General features: G+C 43.4%; 2 protein-coding genes across 2 annotated transcripts in view; one reads left to right on the top strand and one right to left on the bottom strand.

Annotated features, from left to right (window-relative positions):
* Positions 1–16,576, bottom strand: part of CPD (carboxypeptidase D) — an 86,839-nt gene extending 70,263 nt beyond the window's left edge. Inside the window, exons 1-2 of the mRNA XM_075196888.1 lie at positions 15,887–16,576; positions 11,216–11,463 (exon numbers count right to left, since the gene is read on the bottom strand). Of these exons, the coding sequence (XP_075052989.1) occupies positions 11,216–11,463; positions 15,887–16,536 (898 nt within the window). The 5' untranslated portion in view covers positions 16,537–16,576. The remainder of the gene's footprint in view (positions 1–11,215; positions 11,464–15,886) is intronic.
* Positions 16,441–25,343, top strand: part of TMIGD1 (transmembrane and immunoglobulin domain containing 1) — a 48,283-nt gene continuing 39,380 nt past the window's right edge. Inside the window, exon 1 of the mRNA XM_075196896.1 lies at positions 16,441–17,179. The gene's annotated coding sequence lies outside the window, so the exon portion shown is untranslated. The remainder of the gene's footprint in view (positions 17,180–25,343) is intronic.

Genomic DNA, 25,343 nt, shown 5'->3' with positions numbered 1-25,343 from the left:
ATAAGAAATCTCCTCGTTAGAAGTGTCCTCTCATCACCATCAGAAACTGGCACCTTCCCTTGCAAAAACAAAAAATGCAAAACCCGCACCCATGTAATACCAACAAACACAGTCCACGTACGCAACACACAACGGGACTATAAAATAACTAACACATTCTCATGTACATCCTCCAATGTGGTGTACATCATACAGTGTACGGTGCCCTGAGGGAATATACATTGGATAGACCAAGCAGTAACTGCAAACCAGGATGAACCTACACAGCCACACAATAAGAAAGTCTCTGGACACCCCCGTGGGTAAACACTTCTCTGGACCAGGACACAGTATGACAGAATTAAAAGTCTTAATACTAAAAGGTCTTTCTAAAAATGACAGGGAGAGAAATATATGGGAATTCAAATGGATAAGAACATTCCAGTCATTAACTCAAGGACTCAATATAACACTTGGATTTATATGTAGCGCCAGATCTCTAAACTCCTAGGACTTTCACTCTTCCATCCATAACAAAAACCTTTGTTTTATTACTTTACCTTATCTTAATGATGTATCCCCCCACCCCTGTACAAATTTCTTGATGTAAAAGCTCTTAAATGTTGTGCCTTTTCCTCAGTCATTCATTTGTAAACTTGTCTTATGAAGGGGCCTCTGTGCTCTGAAAGCTCGCACATATAATCATTTTTTATTTTTTTTTGGTTAGCCAATAAAGGTATCACTCCTATAATACTTTTTTTTTTTTTTTACACAAAAGTACTTAACATCACACAGATTTTTCTGGCTAACACGGTACTTCCACAATGTCACAACTTTAATAGTGACATATTGTTTAGACTTCTAAAGATATTTTTATACTTGGCAATAAACTAGTGGCATAAAGTCTGAACATAATACATACCAAACAAGCATTGCATTTCTTGAGTTAAGCAAACAACTTCCAAGCTAAATAAACATATGCGAGGGGAAAAAAATATTCATAGACAAACAAAATAGAAAGGTGACCTTTAAACATTTCCTTGCATTATGTACACCCCAGTCATGGTTTTATCATGGTTAAACAAAACTTGCTACATTGCTATTTACCAGGTGAACAAATATTTCAGGTACTTCTAGATAATAAAATCAGCTACACAGAACCTGGCTAGACAGTACTTTATGTGTAGAGCAGCGGTTCTCAAAGTGTGCGCTGTGGCTCCCAGGGGTGCCACGGCGCTGTCACAGGGATGCCGTGGTCAGGAGGAGAAAAAATAACTTACCAATCCGCGTGACGCCCGAGACCCAGGATCCTCCTCACTGAATGTCGGGCGTGATGTCATCACGCCCAACATTCAGTGACAAGCGGCAGAAGAGAGGATGGGTCCCAGGCACCGCCGAATTGGTAAGACAGAAGTAAAGACAGAAGAAATAGAAGAAAAAAGGTCAAGTATGGTAAGTAAAGAAACGGAGGGGAATGGTGACAGGAAACAGCAATGGAGGGGCAAAAGACTGAAGGAGGGCGCAGAGTGTGCGGAGATGAAGGAGGGCGCAGAGTGTGCGGAGATGAAGGAGGGCGCAGAGTGTGCGGAGATGAAGGAGGGGGCAGAGTGTGCGGAGATGAAGGAGGGGGCAGAGTGTGCGGAGATGAAGGAGGGCGCAGAGTGTGCGGAGATGAAGGAGGGCGCAGAGTGTGCGGAGATGAAGGAGGGCGCAGAGTGTGCGGAGATGAAGGAGGGCGCAGAGTGTGCGGAGATGAAGGAGGAGGCAGAGTGTGCGGAGATGAAGGAGGGCGCAGAGTGTGCGGAGATGAAGGAGGGCGCAGAGTGTGCGGAGATGAAGGAGGGCGCAGAGTGTGCGGAGATGAAGGAGGGCGCAGAGTGTGCGGAGATGAAGGAGGGCGCAGAGTGTGCGGAGATGAAGGAGGGCGCAGAGTGTGCGGAGATAAAGGAGGAGGCAGAGTGTGCGGAGATAAAGGAGGAGGCAGAGTGTGCGGAGATAAAGGAGGAGGCAGAGTGTGCGGAGATAAAGGAGGAGGCAGAGTGTGCGGAGATGAAGGAGGAGGCAGAGTGTGCGGAGATGAAGGAGGAGGCAGAGTGTGCGGAGATGAAGGAGGGGGCAGAGTGTGCGGAGATGAAGGAGGGGGCAGAGTGTGCGGAGATGAAGGAGGGGGCAGAGTGTGCGGAGATGAAGGAGGGGGCAGAGTGTGCGGAGATGAAGGAGGGGGCAGAGTGTGCGGAGATGAAGGAGGGGGCAGAGTGTGCGGAGATGAAGGAGGGCGCAGAGTGTGCGGAGATGAAGGAGGAGGCAGAGTGTGCGGAGATGAAGGAGGAGGCAGAGTGTGCGGAGATGAAGGAGGAGGCAGAGTGTGCGGAGATGAAGGAGGGCGCAGAGTGTGCGGAGATGAAGGAGGGCGCAGAGTGTGCGGAGATGAAGGAGGGCGCAGAGTGTGCGGAGATGAAGGAGGGGGCAGAGTGTGCGGAGATGAAGGAGGGGGTAGAGTGTGCAGAGATGAAGGAGGGGGTAGAGTGTGCGGAGATGAAGGAGGGCGCAGAGTGTGCGGAGATGAAGGAGGGCGCAGAGTGTGCGGAGATGGAGGGAGCAGAGTGTGTGGAGATGAAGGAGGGCGCAGTGAGTTAGCTGTAAATTATTCTATGACAGAAATAGAATTGAAAAAAAATATATAAAAAATATTCTTTTTCCTTGGATTAATGTGTATTATTTTTGCATACAACTAAATAAGTATTTCTGTTCTGACCTAAATACTTATACTTTTTTTTACCCCACTACCTATAAAACGGGACTGCTCGCCTGATTCCTCTGACAGATATTGGCGTCTATGCTCTGGCGCGGGCTCTTTCTTACATATATGGTGGGACTGCCCGAAACTGATTCCCTTCTGGTGCGAAATTAAAGCTTTGATAGAAATGTTGATTCAAACCCCCTTACCCTTCGACCCTAAAATTTTCATTCTACCCCTCGGGTTCCCCACGGCCACTAGACACCAAAATAAACTTGCTCGTCACATTATTTCAGCGGCCACATGTCAAATCGCCATAGATTGGAGGCAGGCTGCCCCCCCTTCATTCTCCGCTGTAACTAATAGGATTTGGCATACGTATAAGATGGAATACATGACTAGCATTATACGAAACACGGCCAAATCTTTTAACAAGGTCTGGGACCCCTGGATGTCTCACTTCCAATACCGCTCCCCCTTTACCTAATTATACCCCCTGCCCTTACGTAACCCTTTCCCCTCCCATCTCTTTGCCTCTGACTCAAGAGGGATTTCCCACGCACCTCCCCTTCTCCTCCTCTCATCTTCTCTTTTATCTTCCTCTTTCTCTTCCTTCTCCTTTTCTTTCTTCTCTTTTAAATTTAAAAATGCCGGTCTTTATTTCATTGAATCTGTACTATTTTATCTCTGAAGCACGGAGACTTCTACTTCACTATCCAATGTACTGAATATATTTTGTTTGATATATAATGTATCCTTTTGCACTGTTAATTCTTTTTTTGACCGTTAATAAACACTTGTTTAAAAAAAAAAAAAAAAAAAAACGGGACTGCTCGGTAATTATTTTGGAGGGGTGCCTTGAAAAAAATATGAAGACTCTAAGGGTGCTGCGAACTGCAAAAGTTTGGGAACCAGTGGTGTAGAGAGATGTCGAGGGAAGGGAACAGACAATATGCTTCACTCATTACCAGAGAATAAAGATTGGACCGTACAATGTTTAATTGAATTACATTGACCACTAGCCTTTAATGCAAGAGTCCCAGTTACTTGGTCTTGATACATCCCCTTAGTTGTGCTGAAATAGGGGTTCCTCCGTTTTTGTAGGACCCCATAATTCTTTTTTGCACACTATTCGAAAATAGCTGTGGATGGAGGTGTGAATGTGAGGACCAATACGAAGATTGGATCTTGACGATTGGTTTATGCAGTCACACAGCCCCCATATTTTAGCTTTATTCAGCTGTTTTTTCAGAGACTCTAGTGAGGGTAGCAGAAGTGAAAAAATCCACAAACACGGACGTTTAAAATGCTTTTTTGTATGCATTTGATTTATGTTTTGTATGCCAATGCGTTTTCAGGTACATTAAGCAACCGTTCCCTTATGTGAATGTAGACAGGGGCTTTTGCTCTTCAGGTTAATTTAAAGAAACTATTTCCCAAGAGTGGTGTCAATGATGATCTGCCAGATCTAAGTGACTAGTTAATATCACTATTTACAGTAACTGGTAAAAACAAACAAACCAGTGCACACAAGATGGACAGAATTTGACGTGGCCAGCAGTACCATTCACCTGCAAGTGGACCAGTTAATAAAGGTGGTTTCCATACAAATGTATCTTCTTTGATTGAGGGGTTAAATAATAAAGTATAATTAAATGGTGGCTGGAACATGAATAGGCAACAGTTAGCATGATGTAAGTGAACTATGTTGCCCATGGGGCTTAGCCAATTACATTTATAGTTCATCAACAGTTGAAAGGCAACATAGGATTGGTTTTGTGAAAAGGTATTAGAGTAATCAATAATACAGCTGAATATTCATTAATGTTTAACCGAAATAATAATTGCATGTTGTTTTATTTTATAAGTCTTCTTCGAGGCAGCATTAAATGGTGGAATGTGTTTATCACAAGAGCTCCCCAATAAATCTGATCTATGACAACACTGAGAAGCTTCTCTAGTGTCATTCAGTGACACGGAACAGGCCAGATGAGTGCCAATACCCTAAGTTAAATACAATTACAAAGTACAATATGTTAATGAAAAAGGTCACATTTAATCAAAAAGCCATACTCTACTCCACAGTGAAGCTGTTATTAGATCTCTGTCTCATGCATCAAGGAAACTGAGCAATGCTTTTCTTTCTGATAAGGCCAACTGATTCTCATTCAGCCATCTCCTCCGGTGTCTTTCTATTCTTCTACTTCAGACTTCAATAGACAGGAAAGAGAGACAGGAATTTGAAAATAATGGAGGAGGATATTTAAGTAGAAATCATTTTGTAAGTGAATATCATAGTCTAATCATAGTGGTATATAGGCTCAGCAAGTCACACTTACATTTAGTTTGGATGACACTATTTAGGCAAGATGGGAGATGCAAATCATTTTTGAAAATGTGGCTCAATCCCCATACGGTGTCCTTTAGAGTCAATTACAGACATTGATAAGGCAATATTAAACTTAAGGTGCCAACACAATATGCAATCTGGTCATTTAGATACACTGCCAGTAAAACAAATCTGTGGCACATTGGGGAACATAAGTGCATGGCTAAATTACACAAAAGTGTTTGTTTTATTCCTTATCGAAAATGCTCTCTCACTTTTCTCCGGGCTTTCATCTCCTCCTTCTCTCCCCTTTTCTTCTTGCTTCACTCTCTCCTCTGACTCTTCCCTTCCTTCCCTTGTACATCTTAAAAACTCCAGGTTGTTTACTGTCATATGATATTTCTAACACAGTTGCCATTTCACCATCCACATTTTAGTCATTTGTCTGCCCTCATTTTGGCTCAACGTGAGTCTTCATTGGATTGCTCCCTGTGAGCTGTGTTTGCCTTGTGTATACGTGATACTCCGACCGTGTAAAATAACACTTTACAAAAAAAAACGTTAAATCAGCACGGTGGCTTAGTGGTTAGCACTTCTGCCTCACAGCACTGGAGTCATGAGTTCAATTACCGACTATGGCTTTATCTGTGAGGAGTTTGTATGTTCTCCCCGTGTTTGCGTGGGTTTCCTCCGGGTGCTCCGGTTTCCTCCTACACTCCAAAAACATACTGGTGAGTTAATTGGCTGCTAACAAATTGACCCTAGTCTGTGTCTGTCTGTGTTAGGGAATTTAGACTGCAAGCCCCAATAGGGCAGGGACTGATGTGAGCGAGTTCTCTGTACAGCGTTGTGGAATTAGTGGTGCTATATAAATAGATGACGATGATAAAACAGGCACCTGGCCAAAGAGTTGGGAGGCACCTCTCTCATGCAGATCAGCCAATGACCTTGCATATTGCTTGGCGAGACATGTGTATGGATGGAAAATATATTCTTATATTCAGTTTATACTTTCAGCGAACCTGGCACACCTCTGGATAGCAGGATAACCTCGTAGTGGACCTTTTATAAAATTTAAAAACAATTTATCCCAAAGATTATAACCCTCTACTGCAAAATAAAAAGGATAGAAGACAAGACCTCATGGTTCTTATGCCTAGGACAGGCCTGGCCAACATGTGGCTCTCCAGGTGTTCTGAAACTAGAAGTCCCAGCATGCTATAGCAGTATATCGCCAGACAATAGTTGGTAAGGCATGCTGGGAATTGTAGCTTCACAATACCTAGAGAGGCACAGGTTGGCCCAGCCTGTCCTAGGGGTAAATCGTTCCCAATATAATACACCTTTTCCTAGCTGTGAATGACGTTCTGACGTCAAAGAACGACAAACAACCATATTTCTCACAGCTGCCATGCACCTGTATATCAGAGTAAGGTTGGGTACACACTACAGTGTTTTTAGCCAACTATTGGGCCAATCACCCGATATTGCATTAGTGTGCACACTTAAGACGATGAAGGACAGTCGTTCCAAAGCACAGACCATCGTTTGTTTTGATTGTTCAGCAGAAACATAAATCTCGTTCAGCTATGGAACAACGTCCTTCCAAACCTTCACTGTGTATGCACTCATGATCAGGATCTCCATAGAGTTCACAGAGTCATGATCTTTTCATCCGATGGTTAGGACAGTTGAAGAGCACAGATCTGGAGGGTAAATCTTTTAAAACATGTATAGTGTGTACGCATGAATCGACATGCTGATTGTGACTTCTATTTCTTATTTCCAAGTCTTTAGTAAAATTGTTGCAGATAACACATTGGTCAGAAAATTCTGTACAGTGTACCCAGCCTGAGCTATTTACTGTTATACAAGCTCTCTATCCCTCTGCCCTCCTTTAACTGCTACAACGCTATTTACAGATGGGCTTACTGTTAATCACTCTGAGCTCTGGTTGTAGCCAGTGCCTAACAGGGGAATATGTTTGGTAACGCCAGTCTGTTTCAGTGTCCCTGCTGGTGTATTGTGTGAATGATTAGTAGAGAGAGTGAGAAAGACACACAAGACGATTTGGTAACTATATTCCCTAACCTTTAGGTGATATAGTCCCTGTTCGATCGCAGACCCATGATGTTCACAAGTCAGTCAAAATCAAATAGCCTGACTTCACTTTTAAATTACATTTCTTCTCAAGTTTCAGACAGACAAAGTAAGTCTTTGGGGCAAGGCTTTTTCTTTGAATGGGTCATTGTATTTCAACTACAGACTACAATATAAATGCTAACAAAGAAATGATTTTCAGTTTCATATTACATGTATCATTAGATTACATATCAAAGATACTAACCACAAACACAAAGACATGGAAGCTGGCATTTTGAAAGCATATTTTGTAATGAAATAGTGAACATATATCATAACTGCAAAAAATGCTGAAACCCGTAAAACCAAACATAAGCTGTAATGTGCTAAACATTAGATGTAGGACAGAATCGCATTGGTTAGCATTACTGCCTCACAGCACTGGGGTGGAGGGTTTGATACCAGCCATGGCCTATCTGTGTGCAGATCTCCCCATTGGCTTCTGATGACATTTACCCTTGCGTGTGTCCTTTTGGTGGGGAATATAGATTGTAAGCTCCACCTGTGGCAGGGACTGGTATGAAAATACCTGTAAAGCTGGATAATATATAGGCGCTACATAAATAATGATTAATCAATAAATGATTGATTGTTATGGGTTACACCACACACCTCTGTTAAACAGTGGTGCGCCGATTCTTAGATGAGGAATTCAAATAATGATATAGCACATTCCAATCTAAAAACAATCTCTATCTCCAGGATACTTTTAAGACATGGCTTTTTCTTTAGTGACCGTGTTTCAACAAGCACACAATTTGTGTAAGCTGAGGCAATTACCGAAAAAACATACAAGGGATAAAATCCATGTGATTCAGCCTACACCAAAACTGCAGCAAATACTGCAAGTTACAGCATAAACAAAACTCAAATTAAGACAGATTATATTATACATTTAAGCTAAAGCTATATAATATACATTTCCCTGTAGAAAACTATAATCACACCAATAGGATTCTCTGATTTTAGGGCTCAAACACAGGTGCTTTCCCTGTACCTGTCATTCGTTAACAGTATTCACGCAAATGCATGAGGAAGGTCAGGTACACACTACTGAAAATTTCACCCGATGCGATATCCTTAACGTTTCTATCAACGATTTTAAAAAAGAAAAGTCCCGATCTGCATGCCGATTCAGGTGTACACACTAAACAAACTTTGCACGAATTACCTTCAGATCTGTGCTCTTCATCTGTCATAACCATCGGCTGAAAAGATTGTGACTCTGCACACTCCATAGAGATCTATGGACAATGCTGGTCCTGAGCCAATACACATTGCAAAATTGGAATGACATTGCACCATCATTGAACGTCATTTTTAGTGCAGTTTACAAATCAAATTAAACGATAGCTGCAGACAGAATTATATATAATCGCATAATAGTGCACCTAGTTTAAAGATAAACATATGGAGGACATTTGTGTGACAAAATAATAGTATAGGGCAGTGGTTCCCAAACTGTGTCCCTAGGCTCCCTGGGGTGCCTCGGCGATCTAACAAGGGTGCCTCGGCCAGGGCCAGTGGTAAGCAAGGCAGGGGACTACTTGGTAATTATCTTGGCTTAGGGGTGCCTTGAAAAAATTGTAGAGGCCCTAAGGGTGCCTTGAACTGAAAAAGTTTGGAATCCACTGTTATAGGGTATGATTTGGCTTACGTATTTTGTAACAGTTTAGAAGGTTCATTTTCCACAGCTAATAGCAAGGTTGTATCTGCAGTGAGTGTAATCAAACAGAACACCTTTCGTGAACTCCTTCTAAGGTTGGAGTGTCACCTGTCCAACAAGTTAGGAATGTGGAAGTATTTAAACCTCTCTCTTTCATTTGTGGAGGGTGACCGATGCTGGATAAATCGTCCAGTGGGGAGCTGATCTCTGTTAATTTCTTGTGACCCTAATGCTAAATTGTGTGGAACGTTGTGTTATCTGTTACTTTGCTATAATAGAAGCAAAGAACTAAGCAATAACTTGTTCGTGTGTGCATCACCAGAAGGGTTTCCATGCCAATATATTTATATATATATATATATATATATATATATATATATATATATATATATATATATATTGGTCAAAGTGGAAATCTAGAAGTGGTGGTATTAAAAATTTTATGCAAATGAATGTATGTGAATGAAATTTGATACGTTCACAGTGCAATAGGAGAAGTGGCAGAATGGCATACAATCATCATTCATATAGCGACAGCACATTCCGTAGCGCTTTATAATTGGGATCCAACATTAGTAAAGCAATTCTGAGTAATACATACAGATATAGAGGTAAGAAGGCCCTGCTCGCAAGCTTACAATCTACACCATCATATACAGCCCCCACTTCGATCACTGTATATATTATTATTATTCAAATGCTCTTTTAACCTATACAGCTTTTTATTTACAATTTTCAAGGTTTACTTAAAAAAAAATAAAAAAAAAAAATGGTATAACAATATAAAGTAGATTTATTTTAATTAGTAGGGGTCACTAAAGCCAAGCTGCCAAAGTCTAGCAGTATACGTGGCTTTGAACGATTTATGGTGTACAGCTCAAGTTTGCTACATGCTGCAGATTACCAGTGATAAGACACGTCTATGGTGACCTCACTGGCAGACACTATACATTCAGGGAGGTAAGAGCTCAGATTATTTACTTAAGATGGGCCAATGTCAGTAACCATCCGTTTCTCCAGGATATCCTGGTTCACTTATTTGAGTCACACCATTCGTAGATGATCACTTCACCTAGTTATCCAAAGTCCAGAACAGACAAGACATAACAGCAAGGGCTCCACTAAGAAAGGATTGTGACAGATGGCTTATATCACATCCATTATCTAAATTACACTGTATACATAGAACTACATGTATCCAAAGTAAATTATTTTCACATGATCATGTGGCACTGTGGTCATTTTCACATGCCAAGATGCCCAGCCAATTGCCAAATATTGTCTGCAATATCATATCATATAGCATTATAGTGCAAATGTGAATGAGGCAATATCACAATGTACACAGAATCTAAATGATCTGTTCGACACAAGGCCACTCTCTGAAATATCATTTCACAAATGCCATTAATTTGATCATCAAAAAGTGTCTTTCCTAGATCACAGTTAAAGGATAAGCAGCATAATAAGTACTAAGAACTTTTGAAGATAGCAGAGCAGTAGAGATTTTCTGCTAGACGCTCACATGTTCAAGTGTAAGCAATACAATACTTCACCCTGGCATATATCTATAGCAAAACGTCATATGGTTTAGATGAGATAAATCACTATGCACAATCTGTCAGTAAATTAGTCTAGTTGTGACTACCACACATGTTCTCTGCACATTGTAATAACAAATATACCAATGTCTCAATATATGGGGCCGTAATGATATTTAAGATCATATTTTAAGTAATTTACTAACAAGAGTCAAATCTGCAAAAACCCACAATTAATGGCTACAAAGGTCTGATTGGTTCCTAACTCATTCTATCAAAACCAAATGGTTGCTATGGAGAATTACACATTTGAAGTTCATTGGTAAAGAACCCCCACTCCCCGAATACACTTCAAGGACCTATACCTTCAAAGGGCCGTACATAAACCTAAATCTTGGTGCTAAGTTTAAACAATAGAATTCATCACACAGAGCTCCACACACTTATTCTATAGCTGGATGGAGGTGGTCACGTGTGAAAGCTCACCGGGTAACCTGTTGCCTATCAGTCTTTTGCCCTGTATGGTATATACTACTACATGACAACACTAGAAAAAAAATACACTGTTATAGAATATATTGTGCAGTATTAAGCTTTTGAACTAGATATAAAGTGTTTATGTTCTTCATTCAAATACAACTGCTCTCAAAACATCAGTTTCAAAACACAAGCTTCCTCATTATAGGAAAAATATAAAATCAGTTAGGCGTAAATAACTTAAATAAACTAAAATCAATAAAATAAGTTCAAGCTTATACTTGGCATCAGCCCATACTGCTTCATTGGGATCATTTTTCTAGCTTACTGTAAAATGTACACACCTTGAACGTCATACCAGTGGGCCCCATTGGTGATTCCATCAGGGAAAAACTCATTTTCCTCATCCTTGCACCTTGGGTGACCAGTCTTCATTATTGGATGGTTAGAAGCATATGCTCTGGCCAAGTATTGGAACACGTTGTCATCTGAAGATCTGCTGTAGAAGCCAGTCTCCTTGTGACTGCTGGAGTCATCATAAGGATAACTTGCTACCACAGAACCACCATGCAGATTCCCAGAGAGCACAAATCTGGAAAGCAAGGCAATTAGAAAATGTTTATGTTACGAACACCAGAGTACATTTCATGTTCACAAAAAACAACAACAAAAAAACGTGCATTGTTACAGAGACAGACACTAGAGTCTCTGTTTTCGGTGGTGCAAGTACAATAAGCAGTTTGACCCTAGTCATTCTTTAAAGCAGGGGGGCAAGGGACATGAATGGGACTATAGAGGAAAAACTACAAACATGTACAGGACTGTTTTATTTGGAAGGCCATATAGATGAGAAACAGATCTTGGAAGTTCCGGTACTTTGACATGTTATTCAAAGCTCTGCAGAGATGCAGCTATTATGTGATCAATTGTCTAGGGTTCTGAGAGACCCCCTACATTTTTAAGCTGCCTCTTTTTTTAAATAATTTTTGCCTGTCTGGAAGTGGGCAGAGACTGAACACCCTGTAGCCATTTAGACCATCTGAATGTTCACAGCAGCATAGAGTGTGTGACAGCCAATGACAAGATGTGAAGAGGGAAATGAAGGCAAGCGGGAGGCCACATACTGAGAGTTAGCTAGTGGAAGGAACACAACACAGCAGTGCTTAGAGACGACTGTCAAAGTGATGGCTTCTCTATATGAATCAGTTTTTACATCCAACTCAACAATTTTACAGAACATGGCTATTGTCCAATCACAGAGTGGTCTCCCAAAGAGTTCTGACAAGTTTGTTCCCAAATGCTCTAAACACATATTTGTTAGGGTTATTAGTATTTAGTTATTTGTTATTTGTTATTTCAGCTTTAGGTTTCCTGTAATCATAACAGTAAGCAGGTAAGTAAAATAACCACTGGACTGTGAGCAACAGACTTGTCTGTCACGTCAACTTAAAGTATGAAACCTCTAGCAGTATGAAGAAAATGTACCTTCCGCTACTGTAATTCGGCGAAGCACTACTAGAATCTCCATAATCAAGTTGCTCTCCTTTACTAGGAAAACAAGGTCTTTGTTTCACTGTCATTGTCAGATCATACGAATGAAACTTTCAACCAATTTGTTTAACTGGCTGCACAGCAATGAGAGCAAAAATATGTATCTAATGACTGCACGCTGCAACTATTCTCATTTTTGGACTTAGGTTATTTAAAAAAAAAAAAAAAAAAAAAAAAAAAAAACACACAGGAGCTACTGTATTTTACTTTTTGCATGTCATTACTTGCCGATCTCTTCTTGCACTCAATTAGACCTACATAGCAAATCTACAGAAAGAGGGACATCTCCGGCAGCCAAGAGATGCAGAGGGATGGACTGTATAGAAATATCATTACAACCGTCTGTCTATACACATTCCATTCCCCTTGACTCTTTTACACTGACTTTTTACATTTGTGTACAAAGAAACACAAAACTGCTTAATTTATACATCAATAAATAATGTACATGAGAGTTAAAGTAAAGCACTTTGCCTAATGTCTACAGCCAAATCTAAAATTAAATCTGTGTGCTGCTCGGCAATGTATCATATAGTATTTCATTATATGTCATGAAACGTGTCTGTAGTCAACAGAAATGTCTGTGTCAAGAACAATTCCTCAAAAGAAAAGAAAACCCTCTTCATATAAGTAGGTAAGAAAAATGTAGAACGGAAAAAGTGACATTTCTTAATAAATTGTTATCTGGAAAGGTGAAACTGAATAAGCTGGTTTTGCAACTTCTTATACTGTAAGGACAGGTGCCTATGGAAACCAAAAGGCAAACATGTACTTTTTAAATTTCCTTGTAAATCGGGAGAGGAAGCCTCATTAATCTAATTGCTAAGCCATATTGCCCTCCAAGACAGATCCTATATGTCACAGGTTTTGACAGTATAATGTTTAACTTAATCTAATGTTGGGATTATTGCCAGACAAGTTTAACTGTTTTAATGCTTTGGGAAGTGAAAAATAATAATGGGACTAAATGTAGGGATCATTCTAAAAATGTGTCCAAAATCCTGCAACCAAGGACATTTTGTGCATGTTATAAAATAGTCAACAACCCTCAACAGATTGAGAAAAACAGCAACTTACTTATATAATAGTCATAATATTAGCAGCTTTAAGTTCTGTCAAGTTTCCTCAGAAATATTCACAAGACCCCATTCTGTGGCATGTTTATGCTGCCAATTACTAATAGCAGTTTGGTGGCCTATTTAATCAATGGTGTATAAAATCATATGTGCTACAGTTCATAGCAATCAGATAATTGCAGTCATTATATTAACTTAACGAAAACTGGACATGACTAATCAATACCAAATATTTAATTGGCTTGGGTTTCCAGTATGTTTCATTTAAACCTTTGTTATATAAACACTCTTGTGTTCTAGATTAATGATATATGTATACATTATAATGCACTAAAGTTACTCTGCTATTGCTCAGAGTGACTAACACAGAAAGATGAACACTTCTGGAGAGATGTGCATGTAAATCATTTTACTATACCAGTTTGTATATATGGGAAAAATAAACTTTATACAATAGAAAGGAAATGTAAGCTCTCATGAGCAGGGCCCTCTTTCCTTGTGTGCTGCTTCTACTGTTCCTTCACCCTCTGTACCTCTTGGCCTGCTTCCCTAGCCCTGTTTTCCCTGTCTTCTTAAGCTTTGGCCTTCTTCTCGCTGATTTCTACCATCCCTTTCACTATCTGTCCCAGATATAATCTGATTTGCTTTACCCCGTCACCTGTGTTTGTATATATTTTTGTATCATGTGTCTTGGTTCTGTTTTCTGTATATGTAATGTACGGCGCTGCGGACCTTTTGTGGCGCCTTATAAGTCAAAGATAATAATAATAATAGAAAGGAAATGGTTTAAACCAATTTGTACTGGGGGACAGTTTATACAACAAAAGTTAACAGCATTCAAAATTCACAACATCTGCTGCTTTCTCACACACACACTATGACAGGGTCCCACAACCAGTGCCTATCACACGCTATGGCAGGGTCCCACAACCAGTGCCTATCACACGCTATGACAGGGTCCCACAACCTGCGCCTATCACACGCTATGACAGGGTCCCACAACCTGCGCCTATCACACGCTATGACAGGGTCCCACAACCTGCGCCTATAACACACGCTATGACAAGGTCCCACAACCTGCGGCTATCACACGCTATGACAGGGTCCCACAACCTGCGGCTATCACACGCTATGACAGTGTCCCACAACCTGCGGCTATCACACGCTATGACAGTGTCCCACAACCTGCGCCTATCACACGCTATGGCAGGGTCCCACAACCAGTGCCTATCACACGCTATGACAGGGTCCCACAACCTGCGCCTATCACACGCTATGACAGGGTCCCACAACCTGCGCCTATCACACGCTATGACAGGGTCCCACAACCTGCGCCTATAACACACGCTATGACAAGGTCCCACAACCTGCGGCTATCACACGCTATGACAGGGTCCCACAACCTGCGGCTATCACACGCTATGACAGTGTCCCACAACCTGCGGCTATCACACGCTATGACAGTGTCCCACAACCTGCGCCTATCACACGCTATGACAGGGTCCCACAACCTGCGGCTATCACACGCTATGACAGGGTCCCAAAACCTGTGCCTATCACACCCTATGACAAGGTCCCACAACCTGCACCTATCACACGCTATGACAGGGTCCCACAACCTGTGCCTATCACACACTATGACTGGAGCCACAACCTGTGCCTATCACAAGGGGAGGGCTGACAAATTTTAGTCTGGGGGTCAAGACTCAACTCAGTAGCCCATTAGGAACATTTTAAAGGAAAAAAATGCAAGTGGCCCAGTGACCTCACACAGCCAAAGGTAGCCCACTATGGGATCGGCACAGGGGACAGATGCCCCATGACAGGTGTCCACAACCTGTGCCCGTCACACACCACGACAGGTGTCCACAACCTGTGCCCGTCACACACCACGACAGGTGTCCACAACCTGTGCCCGTCACACACCACGACAGGTGTCCACAACCTGTGCCCGTCACACACCACGACAGGTGTCCACAACCTGTGCCCGTCACACACCACGACAGGTGTCCACAACCTGTGCCCGTCACACACCACGACAGGTGTCCACAACCTGTGCCCGTCACACACCACGACAGGTGTCCACAACCTGTGCCCGTCACACACCACGACAGGTGTCCACAACCTGTGCCCGTCACACACCACGACAGGTGTCCACAACCTGTGCCCGTCACACACCACGACAGGTGTCCACAACCTGTGCCCGTCACACACCACGACAGGTGTCCACAACCTGTGCCCGTCACACACCACGACAGGTGTCCACAACCTGTGCCCGTCACACACCACGACAGGTGTCCACAACCTGTGCCCGTCACACACCACGACAGGTGTCCACAACCTGTGTAGCACACACACACAATCTGATCAGCCTTAGGCTCTGCTCACCTGTTGCCCTGGATCCATTTCATCATAGCCACCACCTCGGGGAGCTGCTGGGGGTCGGGCGGCTGCTTTTTGGAGAACTGGTCTGGGAAGTTGCGGTTCAGGTCCAGGTGCTTGCCGTTCTCCCTGCCTCCTTTATCCCCCCTGCAGTCCCCTTCCTGGGCCCACTCGAAGCCGTCCGGGTTGAGGCTCGGCATGATGTAGATGTCGGTGGTGTTGAGCAGCCGGGTGACGCGCGGGTCCCGACCGTAGTTCTCCAGCAGATACTGGATGGTATAGACCAGCACCTGGCGGGACACCGTCTCGTCCCCGTGCATGTTCCCCACGTACTTGAACTGCGGCCGGTCCGGAGGAGCCGCATCAGGATCGGTGGTCAGTCTCATAACCCACAACTCCCGCTCCTCCACCGACATGCCGATGCTGAAGAGCCGGGTGAGCTCCGGGTACGTCTGGGCGAGGAGGTTGAGACGCTCGCTCAGCTCTTTGTGGTTGTAGTAGTGGCTGTACGTCTCCTGGCTCTCCTCCATCGCTTTCTTAACGGTGGCCGCGAACACCGAGGTGACTAACCCAGATGAGACCAGAATCGCGACCAGCAGCGACAGGCGGCCGGGACTCGCCATTCTGTCCCAGTGTGACTGACGAGCTGCCAGCATCTCCGTCACCCCCGCCTCCCCACTTCCTGTCTGCACATAGCAACCGTCCCAAATCACTTAGAAACCACCACTTCCGGTTTCAATGCCCCATTTCCGGCATGGACCACTTTCTCTACCTTGAGTTATGACGCTCTATGCCCCACTTCCGTCCTCTCCTGCATGTGCTGTGATTGGCACAATTCGGGGACCTCCCTTCTTCTGACATTTCAGAATGACAACATATACCCACGCCAAGGCTGGAGGACACACCTATGGCATATACATGGCCAATAGGATCTCTAGGTTGGGTGTGCGTGAAAAGGTTTCTGTTCTCACAGCAGGTCAACTCCAGGACTATATTTACATATTGCGAAACGGTAGTGGTGCAGGGAAGTCCTGGTTATATTTCCATCAAAGCGCATAGATTCACAGAGCAATATGGTGGCATTGCTGAGGCGGGTTGTTTTTTTTTTATCTGTTGGTGGGAAGACTTTGGCAACGTTAGTACTATGCACCTAGCTTTACAGAATAGTACCTAAACCAGCGGGTGCAGATGCAGCTACAGGGCCCGGAGATGACTAAAACTTTATTTTACATCAGGCAAACAGGAAGGTGCAAAATGCCAAAAATGTTTAGGACAAGAACTGATCTCCACTAATTCACAGTATCCTAATGTGGTACTCTCATTAATTAGCATTAGGACCATCCTATTACAAGTACTTTGCTTCTATTTTGTATAATGTGTTTTTATTGAAGAAAAGGTAAAAATCAAGACAACACTGCATAAAGACATCATAATCACTGTGAAAAAAAGAGACAGAACAAGTACAGGATCTCTAAACAATAGAATCTTCAAAAGTGTGTACAGACATCAAAACGTGTGTGGAGAGGGGAGAGGTGAGAGGTTTGATCCTTAGAATAGTGTAGCATCAAATCAACATATGAGGTATAGTGGAGTGCATAGGCTGTAGTAATAATGAACCCCCCAAGGCTAGTTAGTGCTCGAACCGCCTCTATTGCTTCTTTTTTAATAATATAAGAGGTAGGTGTTAAAGTGTTTTGTTTTTTTTGTCTGGCATCTGAGTGCAGGGGTATTTTGCTTTTGCATTTGCAGTGAGCTTCTCCCCTTATTGCACACTTTTCACCAGTTATAAATCAATGGATCAGCTTGTTTTTTGTTTTTTTTAACAAAATTCTAGGTGCACTTGTGGAAATCACACAGCATACAGCACCACCAGCGAGGACTTTGAGGTCTATGCATCAAGCTTATTTGACCACTTAACAGTTGCAGAAACTACTGTTTCTGTATCTTTTAAGTATGTTTGCCATGCATTAACTGCCTAATGGAGGAGATTTCACAGAAATCTTCTGGTTAGGCAAATATCGAGCAGCATCACAGTTCCAATAGATTACTACGGGGCTTATTTATTAAACATTTTTTGCCTCTAAATTCACTGGAAACGGCGGGGAATGGCCGCAAAACTAAGTATATTGCTGCATCACAGCAGATATCATAGATATCTGCTGCTTTGCGCTCTTTTTTGAAATACATAGTCCCCATAGATGTCTATGGGGACTGCTATGTACCGCAATTCAAGAATGAATGAAAAGACTTTTGCACCTGTGTTAATGTACGCCAGCTCAGGCTGGCGTATGTTACTGCTTTTGCTATATTTCAGCTCTGCTCCGAAGAGCAGAGCTTCACTGCGCGTGTGTGTGGAGGGATCACATGACCCCTCAATGTCACACACTTTTCTCTGCAACAAAGAAGTGCAGGGAAGTTTGTGCACATGGCCGAAAGTTTTACTATGGAGCATGCGAACAAGTCTGCTGTGGCTCGCGCTGATCATTGGGCACGAAGATGCAGTGATAAGATAACGGTTAGACTTCACAGGGACAGCAGTTTATCGTGACTGCTGTCCCTGTGTTACTTTTTTGATAAATATGAAAGATAGTTCAATCCTTATCTATACGACAAGGATTGAAAACTATCTTTCATCAATTGCGTTGGTACAGAAATATGCTCCTATGGAGACTTCAATGTTCAGCAATGCATGAAGCTTAAGGGAGTTTTAATGCATGTGGATTAAAAACAAATTGCTACTGGTTTTGGGGTGGATTTGTTGAAATAAGAAACTCCAGTCATCCCTATATAAGGAACACTGGTTTTTGCACCAGAGAATCGGTAATGTGACACAGAGAAGTATATTGACCTATTACTCCATATTGTTTAAACATTGAATAAACATGTAAAAATTATAATAATCAAGTGAAAAACTTGTCAAAATGCATTTAATAGAAAACAATGCTTGCTTAATGTTACTTTCTGAATCACAACACTAAGCTATTGTGAAAGTGTCAGCATTTCAGAAAGTATCATCATTTCAGTCTGGTGTCAGAATGATCTTGTGGCTCCTTCTGGTGGTAAAATGTGTTATTTATTTTTAGTCTGTTAAAACCTCACTACAATAATTAGAAAGTATTTTCAGGCAATATTCCCTGTAAAAATATATGCAAATATGCCTCTCTTAAAGTACAAGGGGTAATTCTGTGTAATTCCATTTATATGGTAGTATAGGGAGGCATACTTTGTAGAGAATGACAAAGGCTTGTGCTGGCACTTGCAGATTTGTTTTGTTTAATTGACAAAATATAACTTGTTTTCATAATATATATATAAAAATATATAAGACAGTCAAATAGTGTGTACTGCAGTGCAGCTGAAATGCAATATACCCAAGTACATAAATCAAACATTCACTATGATGCAATGCATGACGTACAGTATATAATATCACTATACATCATGCACTGCACTATTTAAACAAGAGCTCGCCTGGGAAACCAATGGTAGAGGCCCACATAATAGCATGTGACACCACTTAGGGGGCGTGGTCATCCTGTGGATGGTGCGTGACCAGCCAACACCTTGCAAATCTAGGGCCTGATCCATCGAGTCACGTATCTGCCAATTCTGAGCATATCGTATGCAAAATCATAACATGACCATATGCTAGTAAATGCAGCTCTGTCTGCTCCGTCTTCGTACGCAAAGAACATTTACTACAGCCTATAATTTTGGGACGGGGAACGGGCATTCGACCGTAGTCAATTTATAATAAGGGCGTGCACACTGCCAACTCTGATTGAAGCTGTTGACTTTGCAACGTTACGTGTTTTGCTGTCGTATCTCTTACTCCAGCTACAGGGCTAATCTAAGTTCTGAGTACTAGTGATGAGTCTCATATGTATGCTATAACATGTGTTTACAATTATGAGCAACTGTAATAATCATCATCATTTATTTATATAGCGCCAGCAAATTCCGTAGCGCTTTACAATTGGGAACAAACATTATTAAAACAATACTGGGAAATACATACAGACAGAGAGGTAAGAGAACCCTGCTTGCAAGCTTACAATCTTGTATTTTATGTTCCGTAGACATTAGGAACATCCTAAAAACTATTTCGGGGGGGGGGGGGGGGCGAATGTGATTTTTTTTTTCTTTTTACTGTTTTATCATTAATGCCTATATTATTAACAGGTGACATTAATTCAATATATTTTTTTTCTGTGCAGTCCTTTGCAAATTTAAAATCCACATAGGTATTGGACGTATCCTGCGGTGTCCTGTGTAGTAGAGCACAGCAGACCTACCCCCGAATTCATCAGCGCACATATATTGAGATCCATTCCTTATTGAATTTGGGAGTGCGCAGACACAATTTACGTGTGTTTTAAAACAAACACACATTGCCCTGAGTATGCATGCCTTGATGAATCAGGCCCCAGGTGCTTAACAACTGTGCTAAGGAAGAGGTGATACACAAACATTACAGGCAGCTATAAAGAAACAATATCATTTTATTTTTTTTCACTGCTTGATATAGCCTGGATATAGAATTACTGTGGCGGCATGGTGTGAACAGAGCCTTTGAGCAAGAGTAATGCTTGGGTCCCCTCCTCATATGTGACAAGGGGAGAATGGGTGGGGGACATATTTGATAAGGGAAAGCATATGTGGTATATGTTATCCCTATCATCAGGCCCCATAGTGACACTTGGCTTGAGGAGGCCCAGCACTGCCACTCTAGCCTCCCAACTATGCATAGTCCATTGCTGGCCTGAAGACACCGCCATGCTGCTCTATTGAGAGGAGAGTGGGTCACTCGGCATTGCTGAGCCCACTGATGATGACACTGATGATGATAGACCGCTCACATGATCGAGCAGCAGTGTGAGCAGTATACCTCCTTGAGATAGCACCACAGCAGGGTAAGAGCTGCTGGCAGGAGCAAATTGGAAAAACAGTGGGAAGCTAGATATAGCTTCCGACTGTCCCTGAAGTAATAACAAAATCCTGACTATGGGATATTTTAAAAACCAGGACTGTCCCACCAGAATCAGACAGTTGGCAGACTGTCCTACTCACTCTTGCCTGTTCTTGTTGCTCTGAATACCTTGACCTGCTGCTGGCGTCTTAAGCTCAGTTGCTGCTTGGCCAGATCCTGGAATGTTGGGGCCCTGGTTAAAAAGGTATAGGTACTATTTACCTACTGGAAAGCCAAGTAACAATTGACCACTCAAAGCCTTTCTTTCCCCCAAACATCTCTGATGTTAATCAGTAGCGCCAGGGGTGTATTGGCAAGGGCGGGCTGGGCAGGGGGGCAAATGCTGCCCGGGCCGGACAGATAAAAATCTATTTTTCTTTCATCCATCTGAGGGACACTCCTTAACCATGGGGTTGAGTCGGGGGGAGGAGTCTGGCACCCAAAGAGTTAACTTTTTTCAGCTGACAGAAAATACCCCCCCCCCCCGCCAATTCCCCACATACCTCAGTTTGAATTGGGTGCCCTTGGAAGAAGGTCGCACCTGAAGAGCTGCAAGAGAGACAGTGAACAGGGTTCACTGGTAATAGGTTTTTTCCTTTTCTTTGGCAGTTTTTTTCTTTTGATAGCGGCGAGAGGCTCTGTGCACAACGGAGCTGACTCGGAGAAGCGTCTGTCGGGGGGGGGGGGGGCCGCTGACAGAGAGGGTGAAACGCTTCTCACAGCGGGAAGCAGTCGGCAAGAGACTCTCCCCACTGATGCAGGACGGGCGCTGCCATTAGGCAGGAAGCGCCTTTACTGCTGAGGTTCCCCGGAAGCCAGCTGGAGTATACCAAGTTCCTCCTCCCATGGGATGGCAGTGAATTCTTGAGGATGACGCGCTATTGATAGCGCTAGCGGGGAACACATTCTAACAGGTTTTCCCCTAATATAACAGAAAGGGCAAAACACTGTTAAAGTAAATAACACAGAAGGAGAGCCAGTGGAAGGGGAATGTGTTTGAGGAACACCGCTTCCCCCCCCCTGCTGAGTGAGCGCGTGGAAGATCCCTTTTGGCGCCAAGCTTCAAAAGGAGGACAGTTGCAGCAGTCATTTGAAGAGAAGTGCACTGTTGACACATATCTTCCCCGCTGAGTATCACTTTTATTTTCTTCTGTGTGTATGTGTGTGCATGTGTAGACATGTATATTAAAAGACAATGATGTGTTGAGAGAACTGTTGTTTATGAGAAAACTATAGAGTTCTCCAAGCCTGTCTTATTTAAATCAGAAATACTATGATATGTTAAATAACCTAATCTGTATTTTCTGATAATTTGGAGAAGTGTTTGTGAATTTTGAAACGTGATTCAGTTTTTCTTATCTTGTAATGGCAGATAAAAGCAAAACAACACGTACCAAACATAATGTCTGTTTAAAATGTAATGTTAAATTAACACGTGAACGGCTGGATCAGGGGGGGCTCTGTGCGGCCTGCACTGTGGCTCCTGTGAAACAGCCTATAGACACCTCCACCATAACGGTAGATCCTCCTAAGTGGGCGGCTGCCTTAACACAGGGAGTTAATACCCTTGTAAGTCTGTTATCTAAACCAGTTGAGATCCCATCTACATCGGTGGCTTCTCAGGGTATAACAGCAGGAATGACAGATGAGTCATTTTCCCCAGGGGTCGGTTTATTTCCCTCTCCAGCCCTCCCGGGGGTTTCCCAGATCGGAGAGGTGGGTTGGTCAGCGGTGGCTAAAGGCCTGGACCGGCTTACCCATCTACTGGAGAACCCCAGACACAAGCGTAGTGTTAAAAGACGTAGACAAACAGCTAAAGCGCTGTGGTCAGTGTCAGACTCTGAGAGTTCCTCAGAGGAGGAGGGGGAATTGTTGGACGATTCAGATGTGTCCATTATAGAGTCAGAAGGAAACTCTAGGCACCAGGGTATGGACGATCTGGTAAGAGCAGTTCGTCAGACCCTGGGGTTTGCTGAAGTAGAGGAGACGAAGTCCTTGGACCGCTCCCTCTTTAAGAAGGCTTCTAAGCAGGTGGTCAGGTTCCCTCCCTCAGCTGAGTTGAGGGATATTGTAGAGGCCTCTTGGAAATATTCAGATGAGAGGTTCTCTATGCCAAAGAAGTTTGGCGTACTGTATCCCCTTCAGGAGGAGTATATGACCCGTTGGGAACAGGTGGCAAAGGTGGATGCACCTGTGGCGAGATTGGTTCGTCAGACTACACTACCTGTACCCGGGTCAGCGATCTTACAGGACGCAACTGACAAGAAACTAGAGTCCCTGCTAAAGTCGATCTTCTCGGCCGCCGGTACTAGCCTCAGGCCAGCATTGTCCTCTACCTGGGTAGCTAGGGCCATGGAAGTCTGGGCAGGGCAGTTAGAGTCTGCCTTGCAGGATTCAGATTTACTGCCTCTGGCTATGCAGCTAAGGAGGCAGCAGGCTATGTATATGAAGCGGCCCATAATTCGGCCTCCATAGCTTCGTCTATTTCAGCTACAGCTGTAGTAGCTACAAGGGCGTTATGGTTAAGGGCTTGGAATGCGGATTCAGAGTCTAAAAGATCATTAGAATCCATCCCGTATACGGGTGGAATGGTATTTGGTCCAGAATTAGACTCTTGGATTTTACAGGCTTCAGGGGGCAAGAAGTCGTCCTTGCCTGTAAATACTCCAAGACCTAGGGCTAGGCCTAGGTTTAGTTCTTTCAGACAGCCTCCTTACGGGGGTTGGTCTGGCAGAGGCCAGACTACCAATCCAGGGGCCGTGGAATCCAGGAGACAGTCCCATAGGGGAAGGTCATCCTTTGCCCCTGCGGAGCGGAGAGCTTCTTCCGCCAAGCTGCCAGATAGACCAGCAGCATGACTACCACCCACCTCTGGGTTTGCCCAGCAGCAGACAGGGTCCTCGGTAGACGAGTAGGCCCAGAATATCGTGATAGAATTCATGGGACCAGCTCACCTCAGGTTTTGAAAAAAATTACCTCGCTGACTTCTGTCAAATCAGAAAGAGCTCAGGGCTGTCGATTTGCTTCATTTAAACTAAGCTATACAGGCTTAGAATTTTCAGTAAGGGAAAAGGTTTTAGTCACACCCATTCGGGGTGCTAAGGCCAGAAGGGTTGTTCAGTCTATGACCGAACTTCTGGAGTCTGAAAGGGTCAAAGAGAATCTCTTGTCTAAGAATGACTTTCTTGAGACTAGTGAGGGACTTAGTATGCAGCAGAATGTTGTCTCCACAGGACAAGTTGAGGTCCTAGATGGAGTGGACATGCAGGATCCTGTCAGACAAGAGGCTGTCAGTAGCCAGGTCTTTGAAGCTGCTGGGAAAGATGGTGACATTTTTCACAACCTTACCCTGTGCAGGGTTCCACCCCAGAGGAGCATTCCCGTTTTCGAATTACCAGTGGAGGAGGTAGGTCCTCAGCTGGTGGTTGCTGGACAAAAACCGAACAAGAGACAGGGAAGTCCCGGAGTTCTGCGCAAGAACAAGGGATCCACTGGTAGTGGACGTCCTAGCAACGCCTTGGGGCTGCAGGTAAAACCTGCCCCACAGGGTCCCGTGGAGAGTCAGTCCGGAGGATCGTCCAGTCTTTCTGGTGCTGCCAGTAAGGCTGTGAAGAGATCTGCTGACCCTGGGACAGTTCTTGCGTCAGAGGCTGAACCAGCTGTATTTAATGACATGGCCTTAGAATCCAGTCTGTGGAGAGTGAGAGGTTTCTCGGGGGGTGTAATAGGCACTCTCCTGAATGCCAGGAAGCCAGTTTCAGCCAGAATTTACCACCGTATTTGGCATATATATATAAAGTGGTGTAAGAAGAAGTCTTACAATTCTAAAACCTTTAGTCTGGATAGATTTCTCGCCTTCTTACAGTGTGGTTTAGAGGCAGGGCTTAAACTTGGAACTTTAAAGGTTCAGGTATCTGCTTTGTCAGTGTATTTCCAGAGGCTGCTGGCGGAGCTTCCGGATGTTAAGACCTTTCTACAGGGAGTGCTTCACATCCAGCCGCCCTACGTGCATCCTGCGGAGCCTTGGGATTTTAATCTGGTCCTTAGCATGTTGCAGGAGCCTCCCTTTGAACCTCTACTCTCAGCAGAGTGGCGGTTCTTGACATGGAAGACAGTCTTCCTGCTTGCTATCGCCTCGGCCAGAAGGGTCTCGGAGCTGGGAGTTTTATCCTGCAAGGAACCTTATCTGTTTTTTCATGAGGATAGAGCAGTTTTAAGGACTGTTCCGTCCTTTCTCCCTAAGGTGGTCTCAGGTTTTCATATTAATCAGGATATAGTTGTTCCAGTATTCAGAGAAGAGCCTCAGACTCCTGGAACAAAGACAAATATTTGGACGTAGTGAGGGCATTACGTATATATGTTAAGAGATCTGCAAAGATACGTAAGACAGATTCTCTATTTGTATTGTTTGACTTTTCCAAACGGGGATGGCCAGCATCTAAGCAAACTATTGCCAGATGGCTTACCCTGACTATCAGGGAGGCTTATGTCCAT

The sequence above is a fragment of the Mixophyes fleayi genome, chromosome 2, assembly GCF_038048845.1.
Source record: "Mixophyes fleayi isolate aMixFle1 chromosome 2, aMixFle1.hap1, whole genome shotgun sequence".
In the NCBI taxonomy this organism is placed as follows: Eukaryota; Metazoa; Chordata; class Amphibia; order Anura; family Limnodynastidae; genus Mixophyes; species Mixophyes fleayi.
This window is presented reverse-complemented; position numbering and strand designations above follow the sequence as displayed.